Below are 24532 nucleotides of genomic sequence, written 5' to 3' on the forward strand. Positions count from 1 at the left end.
CAATATATATTTCCTTAGAGGTCAACACAATTCTACTCTTTGCTGATCAAAAGAAAAGTAGAAAGTTGCACCAAAGGAAAAAAATGGAGGAATAAATATACCTGGAGTTTTCAGCACTGATGACATTCTGAGTGAGCCACCTAACCAGCCTATGATGCTCAGAGAATGCCAGCCCTGGAATTTTCTGCTGCTTCTTAGTTCAAGGGGTGGGAAAGTTTTCTACATTGTTACCCTATTTATTACTTTAAAAACACAAATTGGAAAGTCAAAAGATAAAAATATCTTATAATTTGACCTCCGATTCAAAACTTCTGATCATGTTTGTTTAAGAATAACTGTTTCTTTTCTTTCCTTTCTACTCAGAAATTGTTTGGAGTGAAGGATTTAGGGTTAACACAAAGCTAAACTATAATCTTAAAGATAATTATATTTAAATTTTTCACTGGCTGAATGCTGGAGCTAGCACGATCCTTACCCATAAAATTTATTTATGCAAGAAAAAAAAGGTCCCAGAAGGTAAAAATAACCTGCCTGGAGTTACACCAAAATGAATTTCAGGGTCATGACTATGATTCAGTTCTATTGCTCCCCACCCCAAGCTCTTTGGTTACGCTCTGTAAATAAAGTAGACAATTTAGATTTTGTCATCAATACCATGGATTCTCTCTGTAGAACACCTCACTTCCACCTTTCACTGAGGCTGTGCCTACCTGGGAGTTTACTCTATTCAATGCTGCCATGATTACATCTGGTCATAGCTCTCCTGAGCATTCGAGCCCTCTTTTTGGAAGATATTCAGACACCAATATTCATATTTGAACTTACTTATTCAACAGTATTTCACCACCCTGAGGGGACTCACAGAATGTGAGTTGTAAAGCCCAATAACTTTCCCTTAGAAGAGGCTGGAGATGAGAAATTAAACAACTGAAACATTATTGTGGGCTTGATACTCACCTGGGGAAGCATAGAACAGGGGCTCTAGTGGACGGAAAGGAGCTCATCTTCAGGAAAGTCACCTCCAGTTGGTGACCAGCCTTACATTATTGGTTCAGACACAGATATCCAGAATTGCTAATACCTGAGATTGTATCTCAGGTGATCTAGATTGTATCTTCTTTTAATTTGAAGAATGAGAAGATGGGTACAGAGGAAGGAGAGATTTTCGGGAACAGAAAAAGGAAGGCTGTGGATGACTGAGTTCTACTCTGAAATATGATGAGCAGAAAATTCCAGTTGCAAATATGATGACTCATTCCAGAAAAACCTATATTCTATTTGTTGGCTTAATCCATCACCTATATATATTTTTAAAGAATGTAAGAAAACGTATATCATGGATACTGGGATATTTGGGTGTAAAGCACACTGACATATGCAACTGACTTGAAATTGAGTCAAACATAAAAAGAGTAGATGGATAGATAAATGGGTAGATATTTCATAAAGCAAACAGCAAAATGTCAACTATAAAGTCTAGACGGTGGGCTTAAGTTGTTTACTGTAAAACTCACGTGACTTTTCTGCAGATTTGAAAATTCCATAATAAATGCTGCAAAACCTTTTGAAAAGATTTTTTTCATGGCCATTTCTGGCCACCCTATAGAACAGAGAACCCATCTGAATCTACTGTAGTAAGTTTTATCATAAAAACTCTTTAGCAAATGCCAAAATCATCATCATCATCTGTCAACTGCACATTCAGTAACCAGCACTTGGTTACCTGTCTTCTTCCACTACATGCCCCCTCCCTGTGCGCCGTCTTCTACCACTCTTACTTTAAGAAACTGACTTTTAAGATGAATTTCAAAATTACATCAAGGATATAAGATTCACGTTATTTGAACCATTATCTGGTGACAATGAAGTATCTTTACATGGCAAACCATTAGTTATCACAGAAAATCTAAGAGCTTTTCCTGTAGCTTCCCCCCATACCATTTATTTATTGAGAAGGGATTTTTTTTTTTTTTTGTAATTCTCTACATTAATCATTCGGGAACTGGAACACCTAAGAATAATGGGAATAGGGAAATTGGAAAGTTCACACTATTGGCAAAATCAGAAGGGTTAAGCAGTAAGCTTCATTCTGTGGGGAAAAAATAGAATTCTTTTATTGTTAAGGACACTCCCATTCTGAACATATCTCTTCCAAGGGTCAGCTGGTCAGTGGACCCTGTGAGGCTGAAGGCTCTGATGCTGTGGAGGTCAAGCTTCTCCACTGCTGTTTTTCCCACCCCGCTATGCATGCAGATATCTTATAAAACTATGAAATATTTATGAGGCAGTACAAAGCCCCTCTAAAAGCATCTGTATTTAACTAAATCATGTCACTGACAGCACGAGGCAATTTAACCTAGAGGAGAAGTACTTCTTTTACATATCACTGCAGTGCAGAGGGTTTCAACCATATGCTTCTTGCTGCCCCCACGCACCTCTCGTAAGAAGGAAAGGCTTAAGTGAGATGGTTCTAAAGGCTTTTAGACAGGCTTCTGCAACGAAAGTAAATCTTCTAAAGTGTTTCTCAAAAATCCGTCCTTGAGGCTTCGCCGTGACTCTGTCACTAGAGGTCAGACCCCATTTTCATGTTAAGTGCCCTTTGCCCCAGATTAAAGACCTGAATTCAACCCAATCTTTCTTTCTAGAGCTTCCAAATGTTCGCGACTGTGGTCTGTACTGACTGGATATCAAAGTCATCCAAAAGGATGCTCTCATTCTTCCCTTTCACCCACAATGAGATTCCAAGGAAAAAGTTTGAAGTGGGCATATCAAAAGATAAATTATTGTTCAGCGTTCACACCCTTAAAGCCAAAGAATCTACTGAGATCAATATTACTATTTAAGCAGTTTTCCAAGGTACCAAAGCATTTGGTGATGCAAAAGAGTAGCAGAGAGATATCTCTAAAATTTGGTGAGAATGTGGATAAAAGGGAACTCTTTCTTGTGCACCATTGGTGGGAATGTAGACTGATGCAGCCACGGTGGAAAGCAGTATGGAGCTACCTCAAAAACTTAAAAAAGGAACTGCCTGATGACCCAGTGATTCCACTTCTGGGAATTTATCCAAAGAACCCTGAAACACTAATTGGAAAGAATATATGCACCCCTATGTTCATTATAGCATTATTTATAATAGTCAAGATTGGGAAATAGCCCAAGTGTCCATATGAATGGATAAAAAAGCTGTGGTACATTTACACTGTGGAATACTACTTGGCCATAAAAAAGGAAATCCTACCTTTTGTGACAGCTTGGATGGACCTGGACAGTTATTATGCTAAGTGAAATAAGCCAGTCAGAAAAAGATAAGTACCATATGATTTCAGTTATATGTTGAAACTAATGAACAAAATAAACTAACAAAATGAAACAGACTCATAGTTACAAAGAACAGACTGACAACTGTCAGAGGCGAAGAGGGTTGAGGGCTGGGTGAAGATGTGACAGGATTAAGCAATGGGAAAATCTCATGAACATGGACAACAAACAGTATGGTGATTACCAGAGGGGAAAGGGGTGGGGGAGGGAGAAGAGGGTGAAGGGGGAATAAACGGTGGTGGAAGGAGACTTGACTAGGGGTGGTGAACACATATCAGGCAGATGATGTATTACAGAATTATATACCTGAAATCTATATAATTTATTAACCAATGTAACCCCAATACATTTAATATAAAAATAAATAAATAATTTCAAAGATATAAAAGTACAATGACAAAGTAACACAATTTTAGGCATCTTGGGCTCAGTGCTAGCTGTACTCCTGGGCTCAGGTGCTTTTAAAATGACCTGTGACTGTCAAATAGGTACAAAATGATTATTTTCAGTGATAAGTAAGTTGTGCAAAAAATCAAGACTAAATGCTTAAGTTGTCCAATTCCAAATGGAATGATATTACTGAAATTCAGCCAACATGCAGCAACTGATTTGGAAATTCGCTGCTCAGCACTTAAACTAACTTCATCTCCCATTCTAGCAGATAAAGAATGGAAAAGCTAACGATGACCTGCTTCTCAAAAGTGGTAGATTTCACATTTGAGGTCACTGTATTGTATATAATAAAATAGCTACCATTTCCAAACACCCAAGATATATGTTCATTTATCTAGCTCTCCACCCACCATGCATCCAAAACATGTTTACTAAGACACTTATCTCCCAGACATTGTGCTGGGGGGCATATTAACAGATCTGGTAGCAGGAAGGTAAAAGAAGTTCCATCCTATAGTGTCTTTTTTCCTCTGACATAGCAAGTGAGGTGATCTGCTGAGAGTTAAGGCACACTTCACGTTCTGAGAGTGGCAAGGTCTGAGTCACCTTGGAAAATAGAAGAGAGGACTGACTGTGAAAATCTGAGCAGGTCAGACATTGTGGCAAGTAGAATATCTCTGTCGGTCTCTCTTTCTTTATAATCCTCACTGTCAGGATCCTCATTTCTTCTCTTGAAAATTATATTTTGAAAGTGTATCAGTGGAAGTCTTTAAAAAAAAAGGTCATCAGTAACCTAAGAGATAGGGAATAGGAGGGTAAGGGGCGATAAATGGTGATAGAAAGGAGACTTGACTCTGGGTGGCAAACACAATACACAGATGACGTGTTACAGAAACTTACATAATTTTATTAAACAATATCATCCTAATAAAATCAACAAAAAGTAAAAAAAAAATTTCTTTGGAGCTCTCTGGTACTTGGACTCAAGCAAGACCAGGAGGGGGAGAGAGGGGGAAGAACACAAGAACAGTTACGATGGTCATGCATATGCTCACACACATAACACGATTTCCATTTTAGGAACATGCACCTCTCCTATCGATGCACCTTCTTGCAACACCAGAATTTAATCTGCAGCATTATGTGGTTTACTTCCTCATGCCACATGGCTTCCCTCTGCCTATGATGAAAACCAACCCATCCAAATGATGTTGACAGTAAGTATATGGACCAAACTGTAATTTACTACCTAGTATGATGCCTTTCTGCTGCATATTTCTTGCAATATGAACAAGAGGAAGGAAGAAGACATGCCATAAATCTAGAGTTGAGTGGCAGAATTTAATCTCTCCAATTTATTTTTATTCCTCACCTGAGGACATTTCTTTTCGTTGCTTTTAGAGAAAGAGGAAGGGAAAGAGAGAAGCGTTAATGTGAGAGAGAAACATCAACCAGTTGCCTCCCACATGCACCTGGACCAGGGATCATATGTGCCCCGACAGGAATCAAACCTGCCACCCTTTGGCTATGGGATGACACATCAACTGAGGGAGTCACACTGGCCAGGGCTCTTCTTCAATTTTTAAAAATAAGTTAAATCAATATTTGAAAACACTGTGCAGTTACAGCATGTAATAATTATGCATGGTAAAGTGAAAAGGTCTGGCCATTAGTTAATTAATGCCTCTCTGCCACAGGTTTTCCCATATAGTTTTTAAAACTTGTGGCTTTTCTCATTTGTCCAGGTACATTCCAGTTTAATCTTATCCCTGTTTCTTTGGTAACTTCATTCATTCACTCATTCATTCAATAATTATTCAGTAAGTTCCAGGCCTTATATAAGGCAGATAAAAGAAGGGAAAGATACTACAAGGAGTCCCTGCTTCCGTGGTTATACTTTCTGATGGAGGACTTAGTTTTCCTAATGCCAGTCTGGCATAAATATAAATTCCTTGGAAGTGAGAGTCTACAGTCTTATAATGAATTTTATTTGTGTGGTAGACATACTTTGGAGTGATTTTAAAGAAAATGAGCTTGTCAGGAAATACTGTTTATTGTCTAAGCATGTCTAAGTTTCTGAGATTTTCCTTGACTCAGGACCCACTTATGAAAATGTTTTCTTCTGATAGTGTTTTGTTTTGACTGCAGTAGGGGAAGAATGCAGAGATTCAGCTCCGTAGGGACCATGCCTAGTAAAGGAATCTCTGGAAGTAGTGGGCAATTAGAGGCATAAAAACAAATTCCACCTATTTCTATCCCCAGTAACCATCAAAACAAAACTCACCAAAACAGATGAGGCTAGAATAGTAATTTGGTGGTGGGTTTATTGTCTTAAAAAGTTATTGGTTTGATTGTTTTTGATGGGAGGATTAAAATAAGTGAATCAAGTAAAATACTGATGCATTTCAGTATCACCTTTTAGGTAAATGGAAGACCTATTTATTAGTGATGCCAATGCACAGTTTTAAAGTCAAGCCAGCCAAATTTCCTGAATTGTTAAGGAAGTGTTTTAATTTCATAGAAATTCTGACCTTTTAAAATAGAAGAAATATTGTAGTCAAAATCAAAGAGAATAAATTATATTACATACATACAGATAGAGATCTGATGATTTGATTCAAAAATTGGTTGCTTATAATATAAACTAGTTTAATCAATGAGGGAGTTCAACATGATTCAAAGAAATAAGTGTTAACCATTTGGCAGTTCTGGTAACTACTTGGTTCTGCAAAATCATTGACATGGCAAAAGCTAAAGATTACCCATTAAAGTTTTACAATTAAAGGTATATGCCATCATATTCATAAATATGCAAGTTGTTCAAATTAGAACTGACAGTGATTAAAGAAATCCATAATGAAACAATCAGGATTAACATCATTTACCTAGTTAGAAACGTGATTTTTCCTTCTTTCGATTAAATTTGATGAAAGTACACGAGGCTCTAGACTAACCTGCTTCTCATGCAACATCTAAATCAATTTGAATTTTTTATCCTTACAACATAATTTTGACGTCGAACACTGTCACACTGTGACTGTCCAATAACGGCAGGTTCCAAGTGGCATGTTCAAAGGATGCATACGGGGGTTCAATGCTCTTATTTTACATTAACATTGTCTGAAGGCCCATTTTAAAGGACATTGCTAAAACAGATTTCACTTGCTAATGTGGCAATTTCCTTCTCGTTTCAAATCTAATAATGTGCTATGCCATCAATCTACCTGGGGCATTAGGTGTTATCTTTAACCAATATCCTGTTATTGTCCTAAGGACAAGTGTACACACACCCAAAAAGTCAATGAATTCTGCGCAAACTAAGAGACATTAAAATAAAACAAATAAATTAGATCTAATTACGGGCAATAGTGTTTCTAAAGGTCCTAGGTTAACATTACAAGCATTTTCCATGTTGGATTAAGCATACAGTTTAGTCAGTAAAGACATTGTTTTCATATATCTTGTTTATGTCTACTATAAATATCGTAAGCATTCCATTAGCATTAACCCGGTGATTAATGCATATATGATGGAGTCAGGTTCTAATCAGTGATAATAACTGCCTACAACTATTTCCCCAGCCATTCATCTACCAGCTCTTTTACCCTGACTAACAAAGACATGTCTACCAAAGTCTACGGGCGCATGTAGTTACAGGAAACCAGATGCATTATTTATAAGGATGCAGAGGCTAGAAAGTTCGGCTATGCAGCTTACCCCAGCAGTAGTAGACTCTCAGCCATTGGCAATAGGAGCTTTGCCAGTGCATTAGAAGATGAGATAGAAGGGATGCCTGCCAAATAAAATAGCTAAGTAATAACAAATGTTAAGGCGCCTTGGGGGTTGGAGGGAGTCCTGAGCTCACGGCTGAAGACAATTCAGATCACCAAGCTTCGCATCAATGCAGAAAGAAGAGGTGTAATCCCAATTAATTCTTTGTGTCTTATCCTTCCTGAGTGCTTGCTTTTTAATTACGGTTATGCATTTTTTTATGTTACTATAGTATCTGTATGCAAATGGGAAGATTACAACAGGTATAAAAAAAGGCATGATGCAAACTATCGGATTTCGAATTCAGATATAATTAATTGTGTATTGTATTGTTTACTCTGTTTAGAAATCTGTATCACTGTTTTGGTGATTCACGACAAGCTGGTAGTTTTACCCTTGGATTTCAAAGAAAAAGAAAGACATACGCACGCACACACACAGAGCCACAATTTCCTATTCTTCATGTGTTCAAAATGGATATATTGCTACAGACAGACAGCTGTATGGCTTAAGTCGATTTTGGAGATAGTGCCATTCAAGTTTCATCTTGTGTTTATTGGTTGTCAGTCAGTAGGAATTTACGCCACAGCGCAACAAAATCCGCATGCTTGAACTGCTAACAGCAGCAGGGGGGAGAATGCCATCTTCACTGGCAAAATATCCTCAAAACTGACAAAAGAAGTCCATCCAAACACAAAAAAAGGAAACTTACCATAGAAACTGTTAAAACCAAATAACTGCCCTATCAATCTGGAATGTACATAAAAAAGCTATGTTTTGTAAAAAATAAAAACATCACTTTTATTGATAAGTTTGGCACACAGTGGACAAAAAGCCATGGTTTCTATTCTCCATCTCAAACTTGATCTCGAGATTACCATTTAAAACATGGAGGAAGTAGTTGGGGCTACTTATTGCAAATGATGTTTATTCTTTTCTTTGAATAACCCGAGTTTCAGATATTTAATAGTACACCTTTTATCTACCAGAACATACTCAGCATTCTCCTTCCATCCTAAATGTGTGTGTATTGGAAGGTGAAGGAGGAGAGGTTCATGGTATTCATTCTAAATTATCCAAGTACGGAGCAAACAATTTACTTAAATGAATATATAAACTTTCTAGCTTTAGTGCTTTTTATCATAGTAAATGTGTGTATATAGTTCTACCCTGCTCAGGAATATTGATTCATGAAACTGATTTGGTCTAAGTAATCTCATTAGGGAAAAAGGCCATTTTTAAAAAATGTATTGATTTTAGAAAGAGTGAGGAAAAGAGGGAGAGAGGGTAAGAGAGAAACATTGCTTTGATGTCCTACTTATTTGTGCATTTATTGTTTGACTCTCATATGCACCCTAACCAGGGACTGAAGCGGCAGCCTAGGCATATCAGGATGATGCTATAACCAACTGAGCTATCTGGCCAGGGTGGAAAAACACCATTTTTTTAAAAAGTTGCAATGACCACATGCCCTTTACAGAGAGTAGCCTAACTGAGGTCACAAGAGGAGCCCTCCGAGGGTTCTTCTTTCAGCCTCTACTTCTGCTGTCTGTGGGTGGAGAGAAGCCAGGACATGGAGTTGGAGGTGCTGGAGTGAAACCCTGCTTAGGCGAACACCCACTATATAACCCTGACACATGTTAAATGGCCCGAGCCCCTCAGTTTCCTCATCTGTGTAATGGGACCATTCTATTCTATTTCGTCTGTTTTCATTTGAGAGTACCTGACCCAGGGAGGTGCTCATTAAAATATTATTCACTTTATCAATAAATTTACTCTGCTATTTTAATAATAATCAATGAAAACTCAACCGGCTGAATGCTGTGGTGGCATTTATTCCCAAACAAGTGACTGACCCTTCCACTGTTCAGCACCACAAGGAGGAACAGCGACCAACCAGGAAATATAAAGATTTTCAGATATTTTGTAATAATCCCACCTAAAGAGAAACAGAGTCTTAGAATCACCACAAAAAGAAGAATTTATCATAAAATGAAGACAACTTCCAGATAGAAAAGCTAGAAAAATTAACAAAGAAGCATATAGTACGTGAAATACTTCTCAAAATGTTAAAAATTCTCTCATAAGTATTTAAGTCAAGGTTATTCTTTAACTTTAAAATATGTTCATATGTTTTCATGATTTAAGGTTTAGGTGATTTTCCTATAAGTACATACAAGTACAACTTTTAAAAAATCGTGGTAATCTAATTTAAAAAATGACCTCACTGTTGATATCTATTGAATAGATACCTTCTAGAAACCAGGGTAGTGATATGTTAGGGGACTGGAGACACACGTAAACCTAAATTCCTTCCTCCCAGACCTTCTGCTCCGGTTTGGGAACTGACACGCGCACCTGCACCCGCAGTCAGTGGCCAGCGTGTTGTTGGAACCAGAGCTATGGGAGCGGAAGATACTCTAACATCTCAACGTAACAACGAAATAATGAATGAGGAGCTTGTTTTACTCCTTCACTGGGCAAAAATACTTTTCTAAATAATTTCAGTGCATCCTCAATAAAATGCACCTAGGTCTCCACTTTCCTTTAAGAAGGAGGGAACTGTGACATTTTGAAAACTAATCACACTACTGCTGACCCTATTCACGAAGACTCTCTCCACCTGAAGCTTCTAAAAAGGTCGCGGCCAATGTTCTAGTCTTTAAAAAAATACGCAGGAAGTTTTACTCTAATACTTGTTTCTGTGCGTGTACATATAGTGTTTCATTTTTATTTGTTTTTTCACTAGACTGAATAGTTTTAAAGCTCAGTCCCCATTACCTACACTATGAAAAGGGTTTTAAAGGTTCCAATAAATGTCTTCTGTGCCCCCAAGTCACCTATTTCCTTCTTAAAGCTTATCTTGCTTTCACACACAGTCTCATTTGCACATATGAGGTAATTCTCCTGCCCCCATAATCTATTTATCCTAAAACATACCCAAGGACTCTGTGTGTGGTTTATTTTTGTACAGATAACTTGACAAAAATCTGAACAAAGATGCATTTCTGCTTTGGAGCATTAGACACATGAAATTAAGAAACTGCTATGAGGAGAGCAGATGAAAAAAACCCATCTGGATCAACTAAAGAGAAATGCACAAAATGTGTAAAAAATCTACTACGGCCACTTCAAGGTAGGTTCCTCCTGGTACATTTCATCAGAGACGGAAGGTGTTCAATTTTATGGCTTTTTTGTTTGCTTGTTTTTTGGGAGGAAATGCAACAACTCCCTTCTTAGGGCCTTATAGACTAACAATTATAAAAATGCATGATCTGTGCTCAAAGTTACGTTATTTGGGAAGGACACGGATCTTTATAGGTTGATTAAATACTCTGTTCTCTGGGTTGAAGTGTAAGGTGTTATACAGAATAGTAACACTGGAAATAGTTTCTTTTGCAGATTTTTTTCCCTTACTATATCTTATTTCCAATATAGGAAATTTGTAGTTGAAAACTTGATCAAATGACATGGATACTTCTTGTCAGTTAATCACTGCTCTCAATAAGTATGTTTTCAGAAATCAAGAGCAGAGTCCTTGTAAAGAAAAATTTTGCTTTTTGATATTTAAAACCATGTAAATGATTCATTTGCTGTCCTATTTTACTCTGCATGACATTCAAGTACAATACATTTGGACACACACTGTCAAATTCACCACCTCTCCCACTTTCAGGTCAACTGAATGCCTCTAGAAGAGGAAAAAAAACCTCGCCCAATGAAAATAAAATACACACGCAACTTTTCTATGTATATTTACAGGCATTCGTATCAAAAATAGCTACTCAGTTACATACCATACCTTTGGTAAGTCCACCTGTGTATCAAGGATAAATTCCTGATAAACAGCAATTCCATTTAGCATATGTTCCTCTAAATGTTTCCAGTTAAATGTCTAAATCCTTAAAAAATTTTCTCAACTTTCAAAACTCTACTTCTTGTAAATTAATTTTTGATACCTTTTAACCTTCGGTTGTATTTTACATGTAGTGCATAATTAGAGAATTTTATCATCTTTTTAAATGGGATGAGTCTCAGGGAGATGATTTGTTGCTAAAATTATTGAGCTTTAACTATGAATCAGAAACAGTAAGTGACTACTTAAAAAAAGACAACAGTAAAAGTAAATAATTACCCCAATGATATTTCCTTTTAAATTACATACCACGGAAATGAATGAATGCATTCTACCTTAAGTAATATTATTTTTTTAAAAACAACGTAATGTTAAAGATGGCCTCTCATATCCTCCTTTGTATTATGACTAAGTGTCATTAATACAATTAGCACAATTAACCACAATGCACCTTTCTACTTTACTGCTGACTCATCAGCTCCAGTCCTATTTTCTATTCATATCTCCCCAACCACTCCCCCAAGAAACACACATCACAGTTCCCAGCATCACGCTGGAACACAGTAGGCACTGTATTAGTAACTATTTATTTTGTTCAAATCCAACTTCGGTCCTAAATTTACTACTCATTTTCTGTTTGACCTTAGCTGTCCCTTGGCCTCTCCCTATCTATATTTTACTTTTCTGCTATTGACATGGACAACTTAATAGCCCAAAATTCTTTTTAAAAATTAAAAGATTGGTAAAATTTACTGTTACAAGTAAAAGTTCTTGCAATATTTAGAAAGAGATTCTCAGTCCACCCCTCTGTCCCCCTCTCTCCTTGTCACATTTCTATAAAATCTTGATATTTACTGAGAAAAAGGTTCCAAATTTCTGAGCAAAGATGATGAACAAGTCAACCTAAATACAAAATCTACATACAGGGGCCGGCATAAATAACATCCCCTTTTTTATTACAAAATCATAAGCATGTCCATCTGTAACATGACAATATGACACTCGAGCACACCATATGCCATTTTAGGTGAAGTATTCCAATTAAAACTACAAATTATTACACCCATATTATTACCCTGGCAACCACACTCAAGCATGCATCACTTCTGCTGGACCCTTGTGCAAGAGATAGTTAAGGACTTGAATGAAGATGATCACAGCTTTAGGCTATAACCCAAATGGGCCCATAGAATGTGTTATTAAGATTTAGACAACCTCTGGTAGAATGAAAGATAAAATGAAAAGTGCCATTCCAGCTGACCTTTGATAATTAGTTAAGCTATGTACACAGAGCGCCTGTATTAAAGAAATGAATTAATGCTGAAGGCATTATAAGAATAGGATGGGGATGGGGGTAGGTGACCACAGACAAACTACAAGACTCACTCACTCACTACTTTCTCGGGGTTTCAGTGGCGCCCCGGACGAGGCTGAGAAAGCCTGGGTCAGTGCCATTTCACGCTTAAAACCTGCTGAGTTGTCTGTGCAAAATTAAATGAAGTGGGTTGAGCATGCTTTTACTTTTCTTATAAAGAGATAAAAAAGAAAAGAAAAAGATAAACACCTTCATCAACATGCAATTACTCTGGTGAAAGAAACTCGTTGTTTTTCAAAATCTACTTAAAAAAACATGGATCAGGTATGTTTTGACTTTTAAGTTGAAAGAACATTTTACACATTTCAAAATGCTTCCTATGCATTCCAATTTGAAAACTATAACTCATTATTTTTTTACTCTTCTCTACTTCACAAAAGCATGAGTTTGGGGGTTAAAAAAGAAGGCATTCCTAAGAATGATTATTGTAAGCTCACTGGTACTAATAAAGGGTCTTTTTAAAATGATATTTCAATTGTCTTCAGTTTTCTACCTCATTATTTTAAATGGTGACCCTGCTTTAATTTTGTCTGCCCAACTCATTTTCAGTAACACTTGTGTTTAACTTTCCTTTAACGTTCTCTGTGACTGACGTCTATGTTCTGATTTTTCTGAAGTTAGCTGCAGAGGACCTCGCTGGTTTTGCCATTTCCCCCTTTTCTCAGCCCAAAGCCCTGCTCTCTGTAATGAAACCTACTGCATGCAGTTCCCAGGGGGGCAGAGTCCATCTGCTTCACTAACCCAAACACATGCAGGGCTGGATATCTGACCCTGCCCTGGCCCAATCAGAGTCATTAATCGCCCCGGATACAGTAATTATTTTAGAAGTAGGCATTTGATGCAAGCAGAGCCAATCAGGTTCTACCTTAAAATTTGCTGACGGGATAGAGGCTTAGATCCAGGTGGCAGCTCTCTCCCTGTCAGGCAGAGAAAAGCCACCGAGAGTGATGCTCACATTTGCAGAGAATTGAAAGCATAAAACTAAGAAATGATCCTACTGAATCATTTGAGCCTCTGCATCAAGGTGGGACAGCTTTACGTTACAGTTCATGGAGCTGATTCCTATCATTTGCAACCAAAAACCTCCAAACTAAATCACCATTCAGGTTTTCTGCTGCTTTATCATGTTGTTCCTCACTTCTTTTTCTATCCTATTTATTTTTTAAATAAATTTTAAAGAATTTAGGGGGGCTGTTTCTTATAGTATTCAGGGTCTTTTCATTAAAGGCCTCTATTCTCGTTTTCCTATTTCTCAGATCCCTAGATAACTTGAAACAATGAAGAACTAAGAAAGCCACAAAGTTCTGCAAAATAAAATTTATCAAAATCTTACTAGTTCTGCCCTTCCAGATGCCTTCTTAATATATATGTATATATGTATGTATACATATGTGTATGTATGTGTGTGTATATATATATATATCCTTTGTCTCCATTCTCTTACCTCCACTTCACCATTTAAAAAATTAAATGTATTTTGTACATAATCCATTTCACTATTCTGTCCATATGATTAAAAACACTGTAGTTCTAATACTTCTCTTAAAACAGAAAACATAAAAATATCCTTCCCACTCATAGATGACATAAAAATGGAAGATATTTTTAAGTGTAAAGAGACTATTCCAGTTTTTAAAAAATCCCCAAAAATAAAATATAGAGAAATAATTGCTCCAGGTCTAATAGTTTTCTAAAAAATTTAGCTATCATACAAATAATTTCCATTATTTATAATATTATACAATAAATTAAATGGTAGCCTGGAATAAGACAATACATCTATCCCAAACATAAACTACCAATGAGGAAACATTTGCCTCTTTGATGAAAATCAGATTTCCATTAATAATGGCTCTAGGATTATTCCCATCTCTGAAAATAGCATGTTTTGAAAAAAAAAAGACTGTATCATTCTCAAAATAACAAAGCCAGAGTAAGTAACTAAAATTATTCTAGACCAGCAACTTTTAACCTTTTTATCTCAGAGCATATGTAAACTATATATATACTAAAATTCTGTGGCACACCAGAAGTGTATCTTTTGCTGATCTGACAAACAATATAGGAACAATTTTGATCCATTCACACCAGAGAGCTGCTGTTGCGTTGGCTGTTGTCATTTTTTAACTTGGCAATCTATGGGAAAAGAGGACAGTGCCCCTGACTCAACAGTCAGGTATCGCATGTTTTAAAAAGCCATGCAGCACAGGGGTTGAAAATCATGGTTCTAGACCAATGTTTCTATCTCCTATAATAGCACAAACCCCTTGAATTGTGCTGTCTTTCACTAAGGACCCTCCTGTCCATTTCACTGACCTTGTGTATTGTGAGGAGTGTACTATTTCAGTAACAGTTGGCTTTAGGATTACTAGGATAAATGTGATTTTATTCGTGGAATCTTTATAAAAACTTCATTTTGATGCCCTTTTTATAAAGAAAGCCTAACCATGATCTAGCTGTACAGATCCCATAAAACTTTGTAAAAGACTATGGGAGACTTGAAATCAGAAGATTGAGGTTTAAATTTCTATTCTACTACCTACTTAGTTTTTGAATTTGGTCATGTCAAAATTTCTGAGTCTCACATCTTTCATCTGATAATAAATGAGGTGAAATCTAGGTGACGGAGTTATTGTGTGAATAAACAATTCAATAAATAAAAGTATGTCTTAGAAGACACACAGTAATACAAATATTGCTTATTTATATATGCATAGTACACATACATATAGTCATATGGTCCAAAAGAATAATTTTGTAGAAGGCTAATTTCAACTAAATCCCCAAAGTTTTGAGATTATCTTGTCCAGCAGTGGAATGGGCAAAGGCACAACTGAGGACTTAATTTACAGTTACAAGTAGTACTAAGAAAATAAAGTAAGATATATTCACTCAAAAATCAATGAGCTGAACATGAAGGCAATAAGTTGCCAGACCATATGAATGGCTGTGATATATTACACAAGTGCCTTCTCTTGCTCCAAGTCACTGTATTGTCCTAAATATCTATAAATAATTAGGCAATCAGAAACACAAAAATAGACCCAGTTGGGCAATTTCCTTTTCAAATTATTCTTTTATTATTATATGATGCATGGTGATCTATTTGTCCACAAGAGACTAGGCCACCACACCCTTGAAATGCCATGTTTATGAAAATCTGGAAATACAATTTGCATTCAGTTAGAAGTAGCTCTCCAATAGAGACAGGCCAGAGTTCATGTTTTGCCACCAATAAAGATCTGAAATTGAAATGCAATTTTTCCAGCTGAAAATCATTTAGCAAAGGTCCAAGCAGTTTTTTCTACAATTAAAGCAGGTAAGTCAGTTACAGGTAAGAGTGGACTCTAAGAGTCATAGTTCCAAATATAACCAATGGACCTATCTAATCATCTAATCTAATCAAATCAATATATATTACTGTTCTCATTATAACTGAAATGTCCCTGCAGACAGAAGACGTTTTCCCCTTCAGCTAGCTTTTTTAGGTGCCAAATTAAAGATTGAATTGTTCATTTCATTCAGAGATTTCAAAGAGGACGTCCTGGATAAGTTCCTTTGAAATACTGCCTTAGCTGAGAGTATTTAATATTTTGCAGAGACAGTGATTTCTTGGCACAGAACTTTCAGCAGCATCATTTAGAGCAGCATCACTAATTTCTTTCCTCCTCCAACAATGAGGATGTTGCCCTATAGTGTTCAAGTAAGATGCAAGGACTCCTTGATTTTCCTTCTCTCTTCATGGCCACATCTCGCTTTTAGGTGCTCCCTCTCTCCCACATATAGAGGGGAGGCCACCTAACCATAAAGCCATGCTAAATGAATCACATTAGTTTTCCCACATCAGGCTTCCCAGTACGGGTTTGAGGTACACAAGATTATACAGGTAATATGTAGAAACTGAATCCCAGGGATGTTAAATAACTTGCTTAAGATTCCACAGCAATTAACAGTAGCAGTACTGAGACTTGAGCACCTGAGTCCCTCCAAAGTCTGCCTTCTTTCCATCTCACCTTACCACCCAGCACACTCTGATGTGTAACATAAAGATGATATGGCTCAGCCATTTCCAGGAAATGCATTTACCTTCATCTACCAAACACACTCCCCATCTACTTTCAATCGAAGACTACTTTTCAGTTTATTCACAGAATCTCATTCCTTTTAATATTAAAGTATTTTTCCCCTTTGAGGCGACTCAACCTCACACATCATTGTACTGACGAGGTTTGAATGCTGCTTGTGTGACTTTAGACAAGATACATCAGTTTCATCATCTGAGAAATGGAATAAGGTTTGCAAGAATCGTGAGCCATCATTTGTGTATAAATCACCCAGCATGGTGCCTGGTGCACAATAAGCCTTCAATTAACGTCTGCCATTATTATTATTACTATTAATATATGACTACTAACGATTGTTTTCTAAACACTTATCTTTCTTTTTTCCTATTTCTATTTATTAGGCTTTTCATTTTTGTTTTCCTCATTTATATATTAAATTGGAATGGACGGTGTTTAATTCAGTAAAGTGGTTGGTATAACAATTGTACTTTCCATAGCATTCAACAAAACTGTCTGCAAAATGGGGTCACCGGCAGCTGGCACTTCGGAGAGAAATAATTAAGGTTTGTTCTAAACAATCCACTTACTTTTTTGCTGATCCTATATAAAGCAGGAACAACAGGGTCCTACTGACTGTTTGGTAAGGCTCAAATTTTCCTTCTAAAACCTGTCACTTACATGTAATAGGACACTCATTTAGCAAATTATTTACACATTTTAAATCACAGATGGCCTCATTTACAAAAGAATAAAGTAAAATGAAGAAAAAAGAATGTTGCTCTTTAACAGGATATTATTATAGGGAACTTTAAAAATTGTAATTAAAAATTCTAAAAATAGTGAATGTAGAATGCAAGTTCCTCATTTCAAAAAAGTAGTTAAAATTCACCTCAGAAAAGAAAGGACTATTAACTTTGATATTCTGTCAATACATATAAAATCCTAATACAAATAAATACAAAGACACAAAGGAGACAGAAATGATAAAGTGCTTGAAAGTGGAAAACAAACCCTTTAAAAACTTCTAGTCAAGAATGATTTTTTTATTATTATAGTGACTAAAAATTATTTAAAGACTTTAGATTAAAAATATTTTAAAATTTCTGATTAGTGTTCAATGATATGGGGAAAATGCTTATGATACATTCAGTAAATAGACGGAGAATAGGTAAGTAGGAAGCCAGAATGAAGAACACTGATTAGAAGAAAATATGCTAAAATATTAGCAATATTACTTTGAATGGGTAGGTGGGCAATTTTTTTCTCCTCTTTGCTTTTTCTATTCCAACACCAGGAGAGAGGGACGTTGGGACTGGAGGGCAGGCAGGAAAGGCTTTGGGGAGAAACAGCGTTCTGGTAGGGAAGATGGACCTGGCACCCAGGCGGGGCACTGACCACGGCCACAGACCTAAACCCCCACCGCTGAGCCCTCTCCAAGGTGACCTAGCAGGGACAGCCTCTCAAAACATGACTGGCAGGAGGGGGATGTTTCCCCATGAGGGTGTGCACATTGGAACCTAACTGCAAAGTCAAAAAGTACAGCGCCTTTTTCACACTGACCCCAAAAGCAACCCAGATCATTGTAACACATCACAGGTTTGCTGAATCCATACTACCTCAGCACGGCTTTTCAAATTTACTTAAAAAAAACACCAATGTCAACAGTTCGAAGAATGTAGCCCACACAGACACAATTGCACTGTAACAGCACAGTTCCTTTCTGGCTGAAATCAAGTGAATAAAACCCTACTCTTCAGGGCTGATTACTTCTGACCCATGCGAACTCTTCCAAGGCCTTTAACTCTTATGTATTTGGAATCTTTAAGTCCAGCTTATTGCTGATTCTTCCAGTTTCACCTCCAGCTTTTGATAAAGAGAGATGTGTTTGCATCATGGCTCTTCTGCAGTGCAGCCTTCTGCAGGATGCTGCCTCTGCATGAATGAGAGTCTCACCACCGCGCTTTCATCGTTCTAACCAAGCCTGGACTTAGCTTCCTGCCACTGCGGGTTTATACTTTCCAACTATAGAGCACATTTTCATCATATTAAAAAATGTACTAATGAATCAATTCAACCCTATTTCCTGGAGCGTACAACACTCCAAATTGAGGGTGGTGTACAAAACGACACACTGAGCTACTTTAACATAACGGGCCACGAAGCCTTCCTGCAATGTTTTAAACCCTCACCAGAAATATCAGGGACTAATTCTGCCGAGGGTTTAGAGATCAGCGTCAGATTTCAAAATTATTTTCTCTCTCAACAGTATTGCAATGAATGGAAATGTAAACAGAGAGATTCATTTCAGTTCCCTAAATCTCTGGAAAACCAAAAGAAATATTTCTTCCATTCCATAATTACTCGGCTATGCTTACGGATAGCATCCATCACCCCATTAATGATAGCACGAAGGGTTCCAATTACAAGAGTTTCAATAACTTTATTCAATGAATCATGCAGGAGAGAAGTCATTCCCGGAAAAAAAACCACCAACAAGAAAAGCCTATATTTGGTCTTATATAATAAACACTCAAATATATAAAGCAAAGCATATGATTCCTTAATGCTAGTTACTTAAAATCTATAAAATTATACTAATCTTTCTATAAGTAGAATTAAATACCAAATATCCTGAACTCCCCGGAGGGATTATCATTTTGGAGTATGTAATGAGCCTTCTTAGAATTCAGAGGAAGCCGATTTAGCCCTTCCAAGCGTTGCATTTCCTGTTTGATGTTACTGGATTGTTATCATCAATCCAGTTGAAATGATGCATTATCTAGCTAAGATATAGTCACAACATTATACTTCATGCACTAACAAAGTATGCTTACATCATATCATTACAATTCTGGTCCCACCAATCTTAAAGGGAAAGGTTCTAGGTCAAACGGGATCTACTTCAACAGACTGACAAAACAACTCAAGTTGCCAAAAGTACAGACCTTCTTCTTTTTCAAGGGCTTCCTACCATGCCAACAGCCAAAGGAAACTGTTCCTTAAACACTCTCCAGGTTGGAGCTGAATAACTGGGGACATTTATTTATTGAAGAGCTGAGCAAACTGAGAAACAGCTTTAAAGAAAGAGCTACAATAAGGGAGAGAAAGACTGTAGTTTTAAGTTTTATTTTTCAAGGTCTCCTAAATTCCCCTGTTGGGTATCAAAATTTCATGCTATGCTAGTCACAATTTATAAGTATGAAAACTATTTTTACTAGTCCTTGCTAATAACGCCTTCAGTTCCCCTGACATAGCACGAGGCACCAATCAGTCTAACAGTTGTAAAACTCCACAAGCACAAAGCGCATTTAGCATTAAATAGATGAAAACTAATCTGAGATCTTACCTAGGGACTTGCTCTCAAACATTTTCATAATTAGTCACTTGCTATCAAATTTGAATTAAGGGCATCTATATATAGTTTCCTTACTGCCTCACAGCAGACTGTATATGAGAACCGAGGAGCTTTGGAAGAGAGGCCCCATACAGCTGGATATCATGCCTCAGGCAGTTGCTGAAGGCATCAAGACACACTTAAAAAAATAAAAACCACACAATGTTCTCTACTGCTCACTCAGAACTAGGCCTTAGAGGCTATTCAGTTATTTTACAACATTTAAAGGCTGTATATTATCCTAAAACTACCACTTGTGTGGTATCTCTTAATATCCAGATTTATCTTAGGGGGCCTTTCTATTCCAAACAGCAAATACCGTCCTGCAACCAAGCTTGACACATGGTTCCTCAGTAACTGTAGGGGCAGCAGTGAATATAACCTTCAGAAACCGACATTGTCTTGGGCTACAAACTAGTGAAGAGAATGTTTAAATATACTTACATGAAGAAGTGTTTGCTCCTTCGGTTGTTACTGATATTCTAATGGGAGACTCTATAAAACACAAAAGTGGAATGACGCTTTATTGAGTCATGCCTCCTAGATTCTGATGTTAGGAATTGGCCTGGCTTGGGTATCATCTAGAAGAAGAGGACTAGAACACAGTGCAACTGGAAAGCTGAAGCATTTCAAGGTCAAAGAAAAATATACGCAATATTCGAAGACCATAAAGGAGTATTTCTGTAGTCCAGATCGAAAGACTTTTGAAAAAGGAGAAAATGGAGTGGGTCCATCTGCAAAGATATCCCACCCCAAACGCTGTATGCATTTCCTGGAAATGCTCTACACAGATCCACATTCCAGGTAAGATAGACCATTCCTTTTCTGACATGTGTGGTCTTGACCTCTAGAAATGTGAAACCAAGGAAAATAACCCCCATATTTAGTGAGAATGAAAGTCAAGTTTCATGCATAGAAAAAATCAAAAATAAAAGAAAAAGAATGAGGATATTTTCAGGCAACTTGGTCTGCATCAACATCCTGAGCAAACATGGTGCTGGAAAGCCACTAGAAGAATTACATTAGGATTCGAACAAAACATGCTAAACGAGTACATAATACAATTGCGGGAGATGCAGTAGAAAGATTCCCTTAGGTCACAAGGATAAGGGCAGGAGACCGGTATGTGAGTACAGACCTGCATAAAACATAACACGTGCAGCAAGGAAAGCATGGGACCTATGAGTCTTTATTAGTGAAAAATAAGAGCAGCTTAGTATCAAAGAAAGATTGAAATTCGGCATCCAGAGAGTTCTAAAGGTTCAAGTAATATGTCAAAAAATAACAGTTACAGTCTACATTCCCAAGACAAGCACCACATAAATTTAAAAGCTCAAGTTTATAACAACATCTACTAGCATTGGACAATTAAGTCCCTACATTTAAAAAAATCCCTGAATGAAATGTGAAGAAATTCAAATAACTCAACAATTCTTTTCTTTTGATCTTTCTTTCCCTCCTTCCTTTCCTTTCTTCTTCCTTCCACCCCCCCACCTCTCTCTCTCTTCAAAGTAAGGATCATCCCACCCTATAATACAGGTACTTATACCTAAGCAATTACCCATGAGTATGTCCTAAATATGGCCAAAACTAAGATATGGTCTATGATATAGAGAAATTTAGCTGTTATGATTTTAACAGTGGCTTTGAAGGGAAGATTAAAACTGGTGAAGGGAAGATTTTAAAAAAAGATTGTGCTGTGTCAGATTATATGGCCTCCTGTAGGTTCAACAAGGTACAGGCCATTATATATAAAAAAAAAATATATATATATATTCAATGAAGGCAAAACTTTAATTATGGGGTAATAGAAAGAGTACTGAGCATGAAGTACCCACTTTTCTGAGCTTACTGAGCTATATGACTTAACATTCCTAATGGTCATTTGTATCATAAAATTTTTTCTCATTGTATAATGAAGAAAAACAATATCTTATTTCACGAATCTGTTATCATTACTGAATGAGATGCAAAAATCTTTGTAAACTATAAAGTATCAGGAAAAAAGCGAGTTATTATCCCTTGAAGTTAGTTTTAGTTTTGTATCTAGGTCTGCAAAAACTTGCTTCCAAATGAATATGAATCTTTAAACATTTTAAAGTTCTGTTTCCTACAGAATTACAGAGGATTAAAAAAGTAAAAAGAAATCAGAGTAGATTAACTAAATCTCCACACAACTAGTGAAGACATGGATGACTTGTGACGATGTATGAATTAGTACATTTGAGTATCTGCTCAGACTGTAATTGCTCGTGGCAAATACTATCAGTGAAGAACAAACAAAAAACAACAACGATGAAGTCAGTGGTTTGTTTTTCAAGTTCAGTGACCCACACCTGATCATCAGGTGCCCGAAGGTCAGATATCAGATGCTGATCCATCATCCAGGAGTAAACTAGGATGGATGAAAGAGAGCAGAAGCGACTAAGAAGGGCACCTCTAAAGATATAAAACCTGAATTGATAACCAGATGCCTCCTTTACTGCACTAATGTCACTAAATTGTATCTAGACATAGATTTCTTTTCCTCATGCATGCCTCTCAGGCCCAAGTTCAGGCTCCATTAGGGAAAATCCAAAAAGGCAGAATGAGCTGGAGGAAAAAAAAATACTGGGGGCAGAAAACAAGCACAGCTTAAATCTGGATGCAGAAGGGGTTCTGATTAGTAGAAGGAGCAGCCAGCAGTGGTGTCTGTCATTCTGGTTAGTAACACTGGTCGAGCTGATTTGCCTTACCTGAAGACACATATGCCCTTTCAGTTGAGGCTGGCATGCCAGTGACGATCTCTGCAAAAAAGAAAAGGTGATAGGATATTATGATGTATAATCAGGAGGCCGGGAACCAATTCCACAGCCTGCCTTCAACCTAAAACTGAGTAAAAAGGAAGGAAGTATTGCAAGGGAGTGGTGAAAGCAGGGTTTATCCATACAGAGTGAAAAAGGCAAAAAAGAGACCGCCCAGACACGCAGTTCTCCTTTCTTGAGCAAACAGCATGAGATGAATGGCGCCAGATTAGGAAGAATTCACTGCCCCCACTGGGGTCAGGGAAGGACAGTATATGACAAAGACGTCAAGGACTCCTCCTCAGAAAGGAAGGCAGCAACAGCAGAGCTGAGAAAATCAAAGCTGGAGTCAGAATGATTAAATTACAGATCTTCAGAGAATTCCATTTTTGTTCAAAAACAGCAACAGGCAATGTTTCTACTTGGGATTGGTGGAAAACATCAAATTCTGGCACTGACCTCTACACAAAACTGACAACAATAATCAACGTTGGGTGCCTTATTGTATGATAGACACTTCAGCTACCGAGGGCAGGACATAAGGAGGGATCTCCTTCCAGAAGGAAATGAACACTACCGTCGTGAGAATTGTGACAGTCTTGTTCAAACTCTGACTTGCCTTCTTATCACCTTTATGATGAAAGAAAATAATTACACCAACTCATTCTGTTGTTAAGATGCAATTTTTTTTCAGCAAGGTATTGTTTTATAAAGCCTTCATGGCAAGGTATAGATATGCAATGAATATACTCAACGTTCACTGTGTGTATAATTATTGTGACTGATGAACTGAATAGTATTTTACTATCTACTAAGCAGGACAAAACAATAAGTTGAATCTGTTATGATTTATTATATATACATTACTAAAGTTAACAGATTCTACTAAAATCCTAAGCAGGTCAATTACTCTATCAATTACATAGCCTGTTAATCACGGAGTTAGAAATGTTCATGATCAATATAATCATCTTTAAACATAGATATGACCATTTAGGATTTCCATGACAGGACTAGTGTAATAGGTTAGAAAAATTGACCTAAGTGGCAATATTTCTTCGACCTAAGAGGCTTCTCCAGAGATAAAAGGTTTTGTGAAACTGGAAGGAAAAATGGCATGTGAGATTCAGCAGGAAGGCTGATGAGTAAGTGTCAGGTCGAATATGAATATATGAAGATCAGAAATATACCTTAAGTAAGACCAAATGTGTCTTTCTCATACAAATTAAGTACGGATGGTCCTCTCTAATCACACATCAGGAGGACAAACCATTCAAGGTGTGAGGCTATTATCAAGCCACTAAAGTTGCCTACCTAGGTTCTTATACCCACCCCAAATGGGACAAAGCGAAAGAAACCCATGTGTGAGGGTGTATGAAATCCTTTGGACTTTCTCAAGCAGCAGGAATTTCTGAGAATATTCTGAGCTGGTAATATGACAATATCTGTTTCTGAAGTGGCTACAACTAGCTTTCTTGATTTGGGCCGTAGAAAATGAAATTGTTCTTCTTTGGGGAAAATTTAATTTGTGAGAAACATTTTTAGGAAAGATTTATGGCACTGCTCTATCTTTATGAA

The 24532-nt window shown here is 37.0% G+C and overlaps 1 protein-coding gene across 2 annotated transcripts in view; it reads right to left on the minus strand.

Annotated features, from left to right (window-relative positions):
• NRG1 (neuregulin 1) overlaps nucleotides 1–24532 on the minus strand; it is a 951241-nt gene that overhangs the window by 114784 nt on the left and 811925 nt on the right. For both annotated transcript variants that reach the window (XM_037128897.2, XM_037128900.2), the window contains exons 4-5: nucleotides 22907–22957; nucleotides 20616–20666 (exon numbers count right to left, since the gene is read on the minus strand). In XM_037128897.2, coding sequence (XP_036984792.2) covers nucleotides 20616–20666; nucleotides 22907–22957 — 102 coding nt within the window. The remainder of the gene's footprint in view (nucleotides 1–20615; nucleotides 20667–22906; nucleotides 22958–24532) is intronic.

Source organism: Artibeus jamaicensis, unplaced genomic scaffold (assembly GCF_021234435.1).
Source record: "Artibeus jamaicensis isolate MK-2021 breed Jamaican fruit bat unplaced genomic scaffold, CSHL_Jam_final scaffold_833, whole genome shotgun sequence".
NCBI classification, from domain to species: domain Eukaryota; kingdom Metazoa; phylum Chordata; class Mammalia; order Chiroptera; family Phyllostomidae; genus Artibeus; species Artibeus jamaicensis.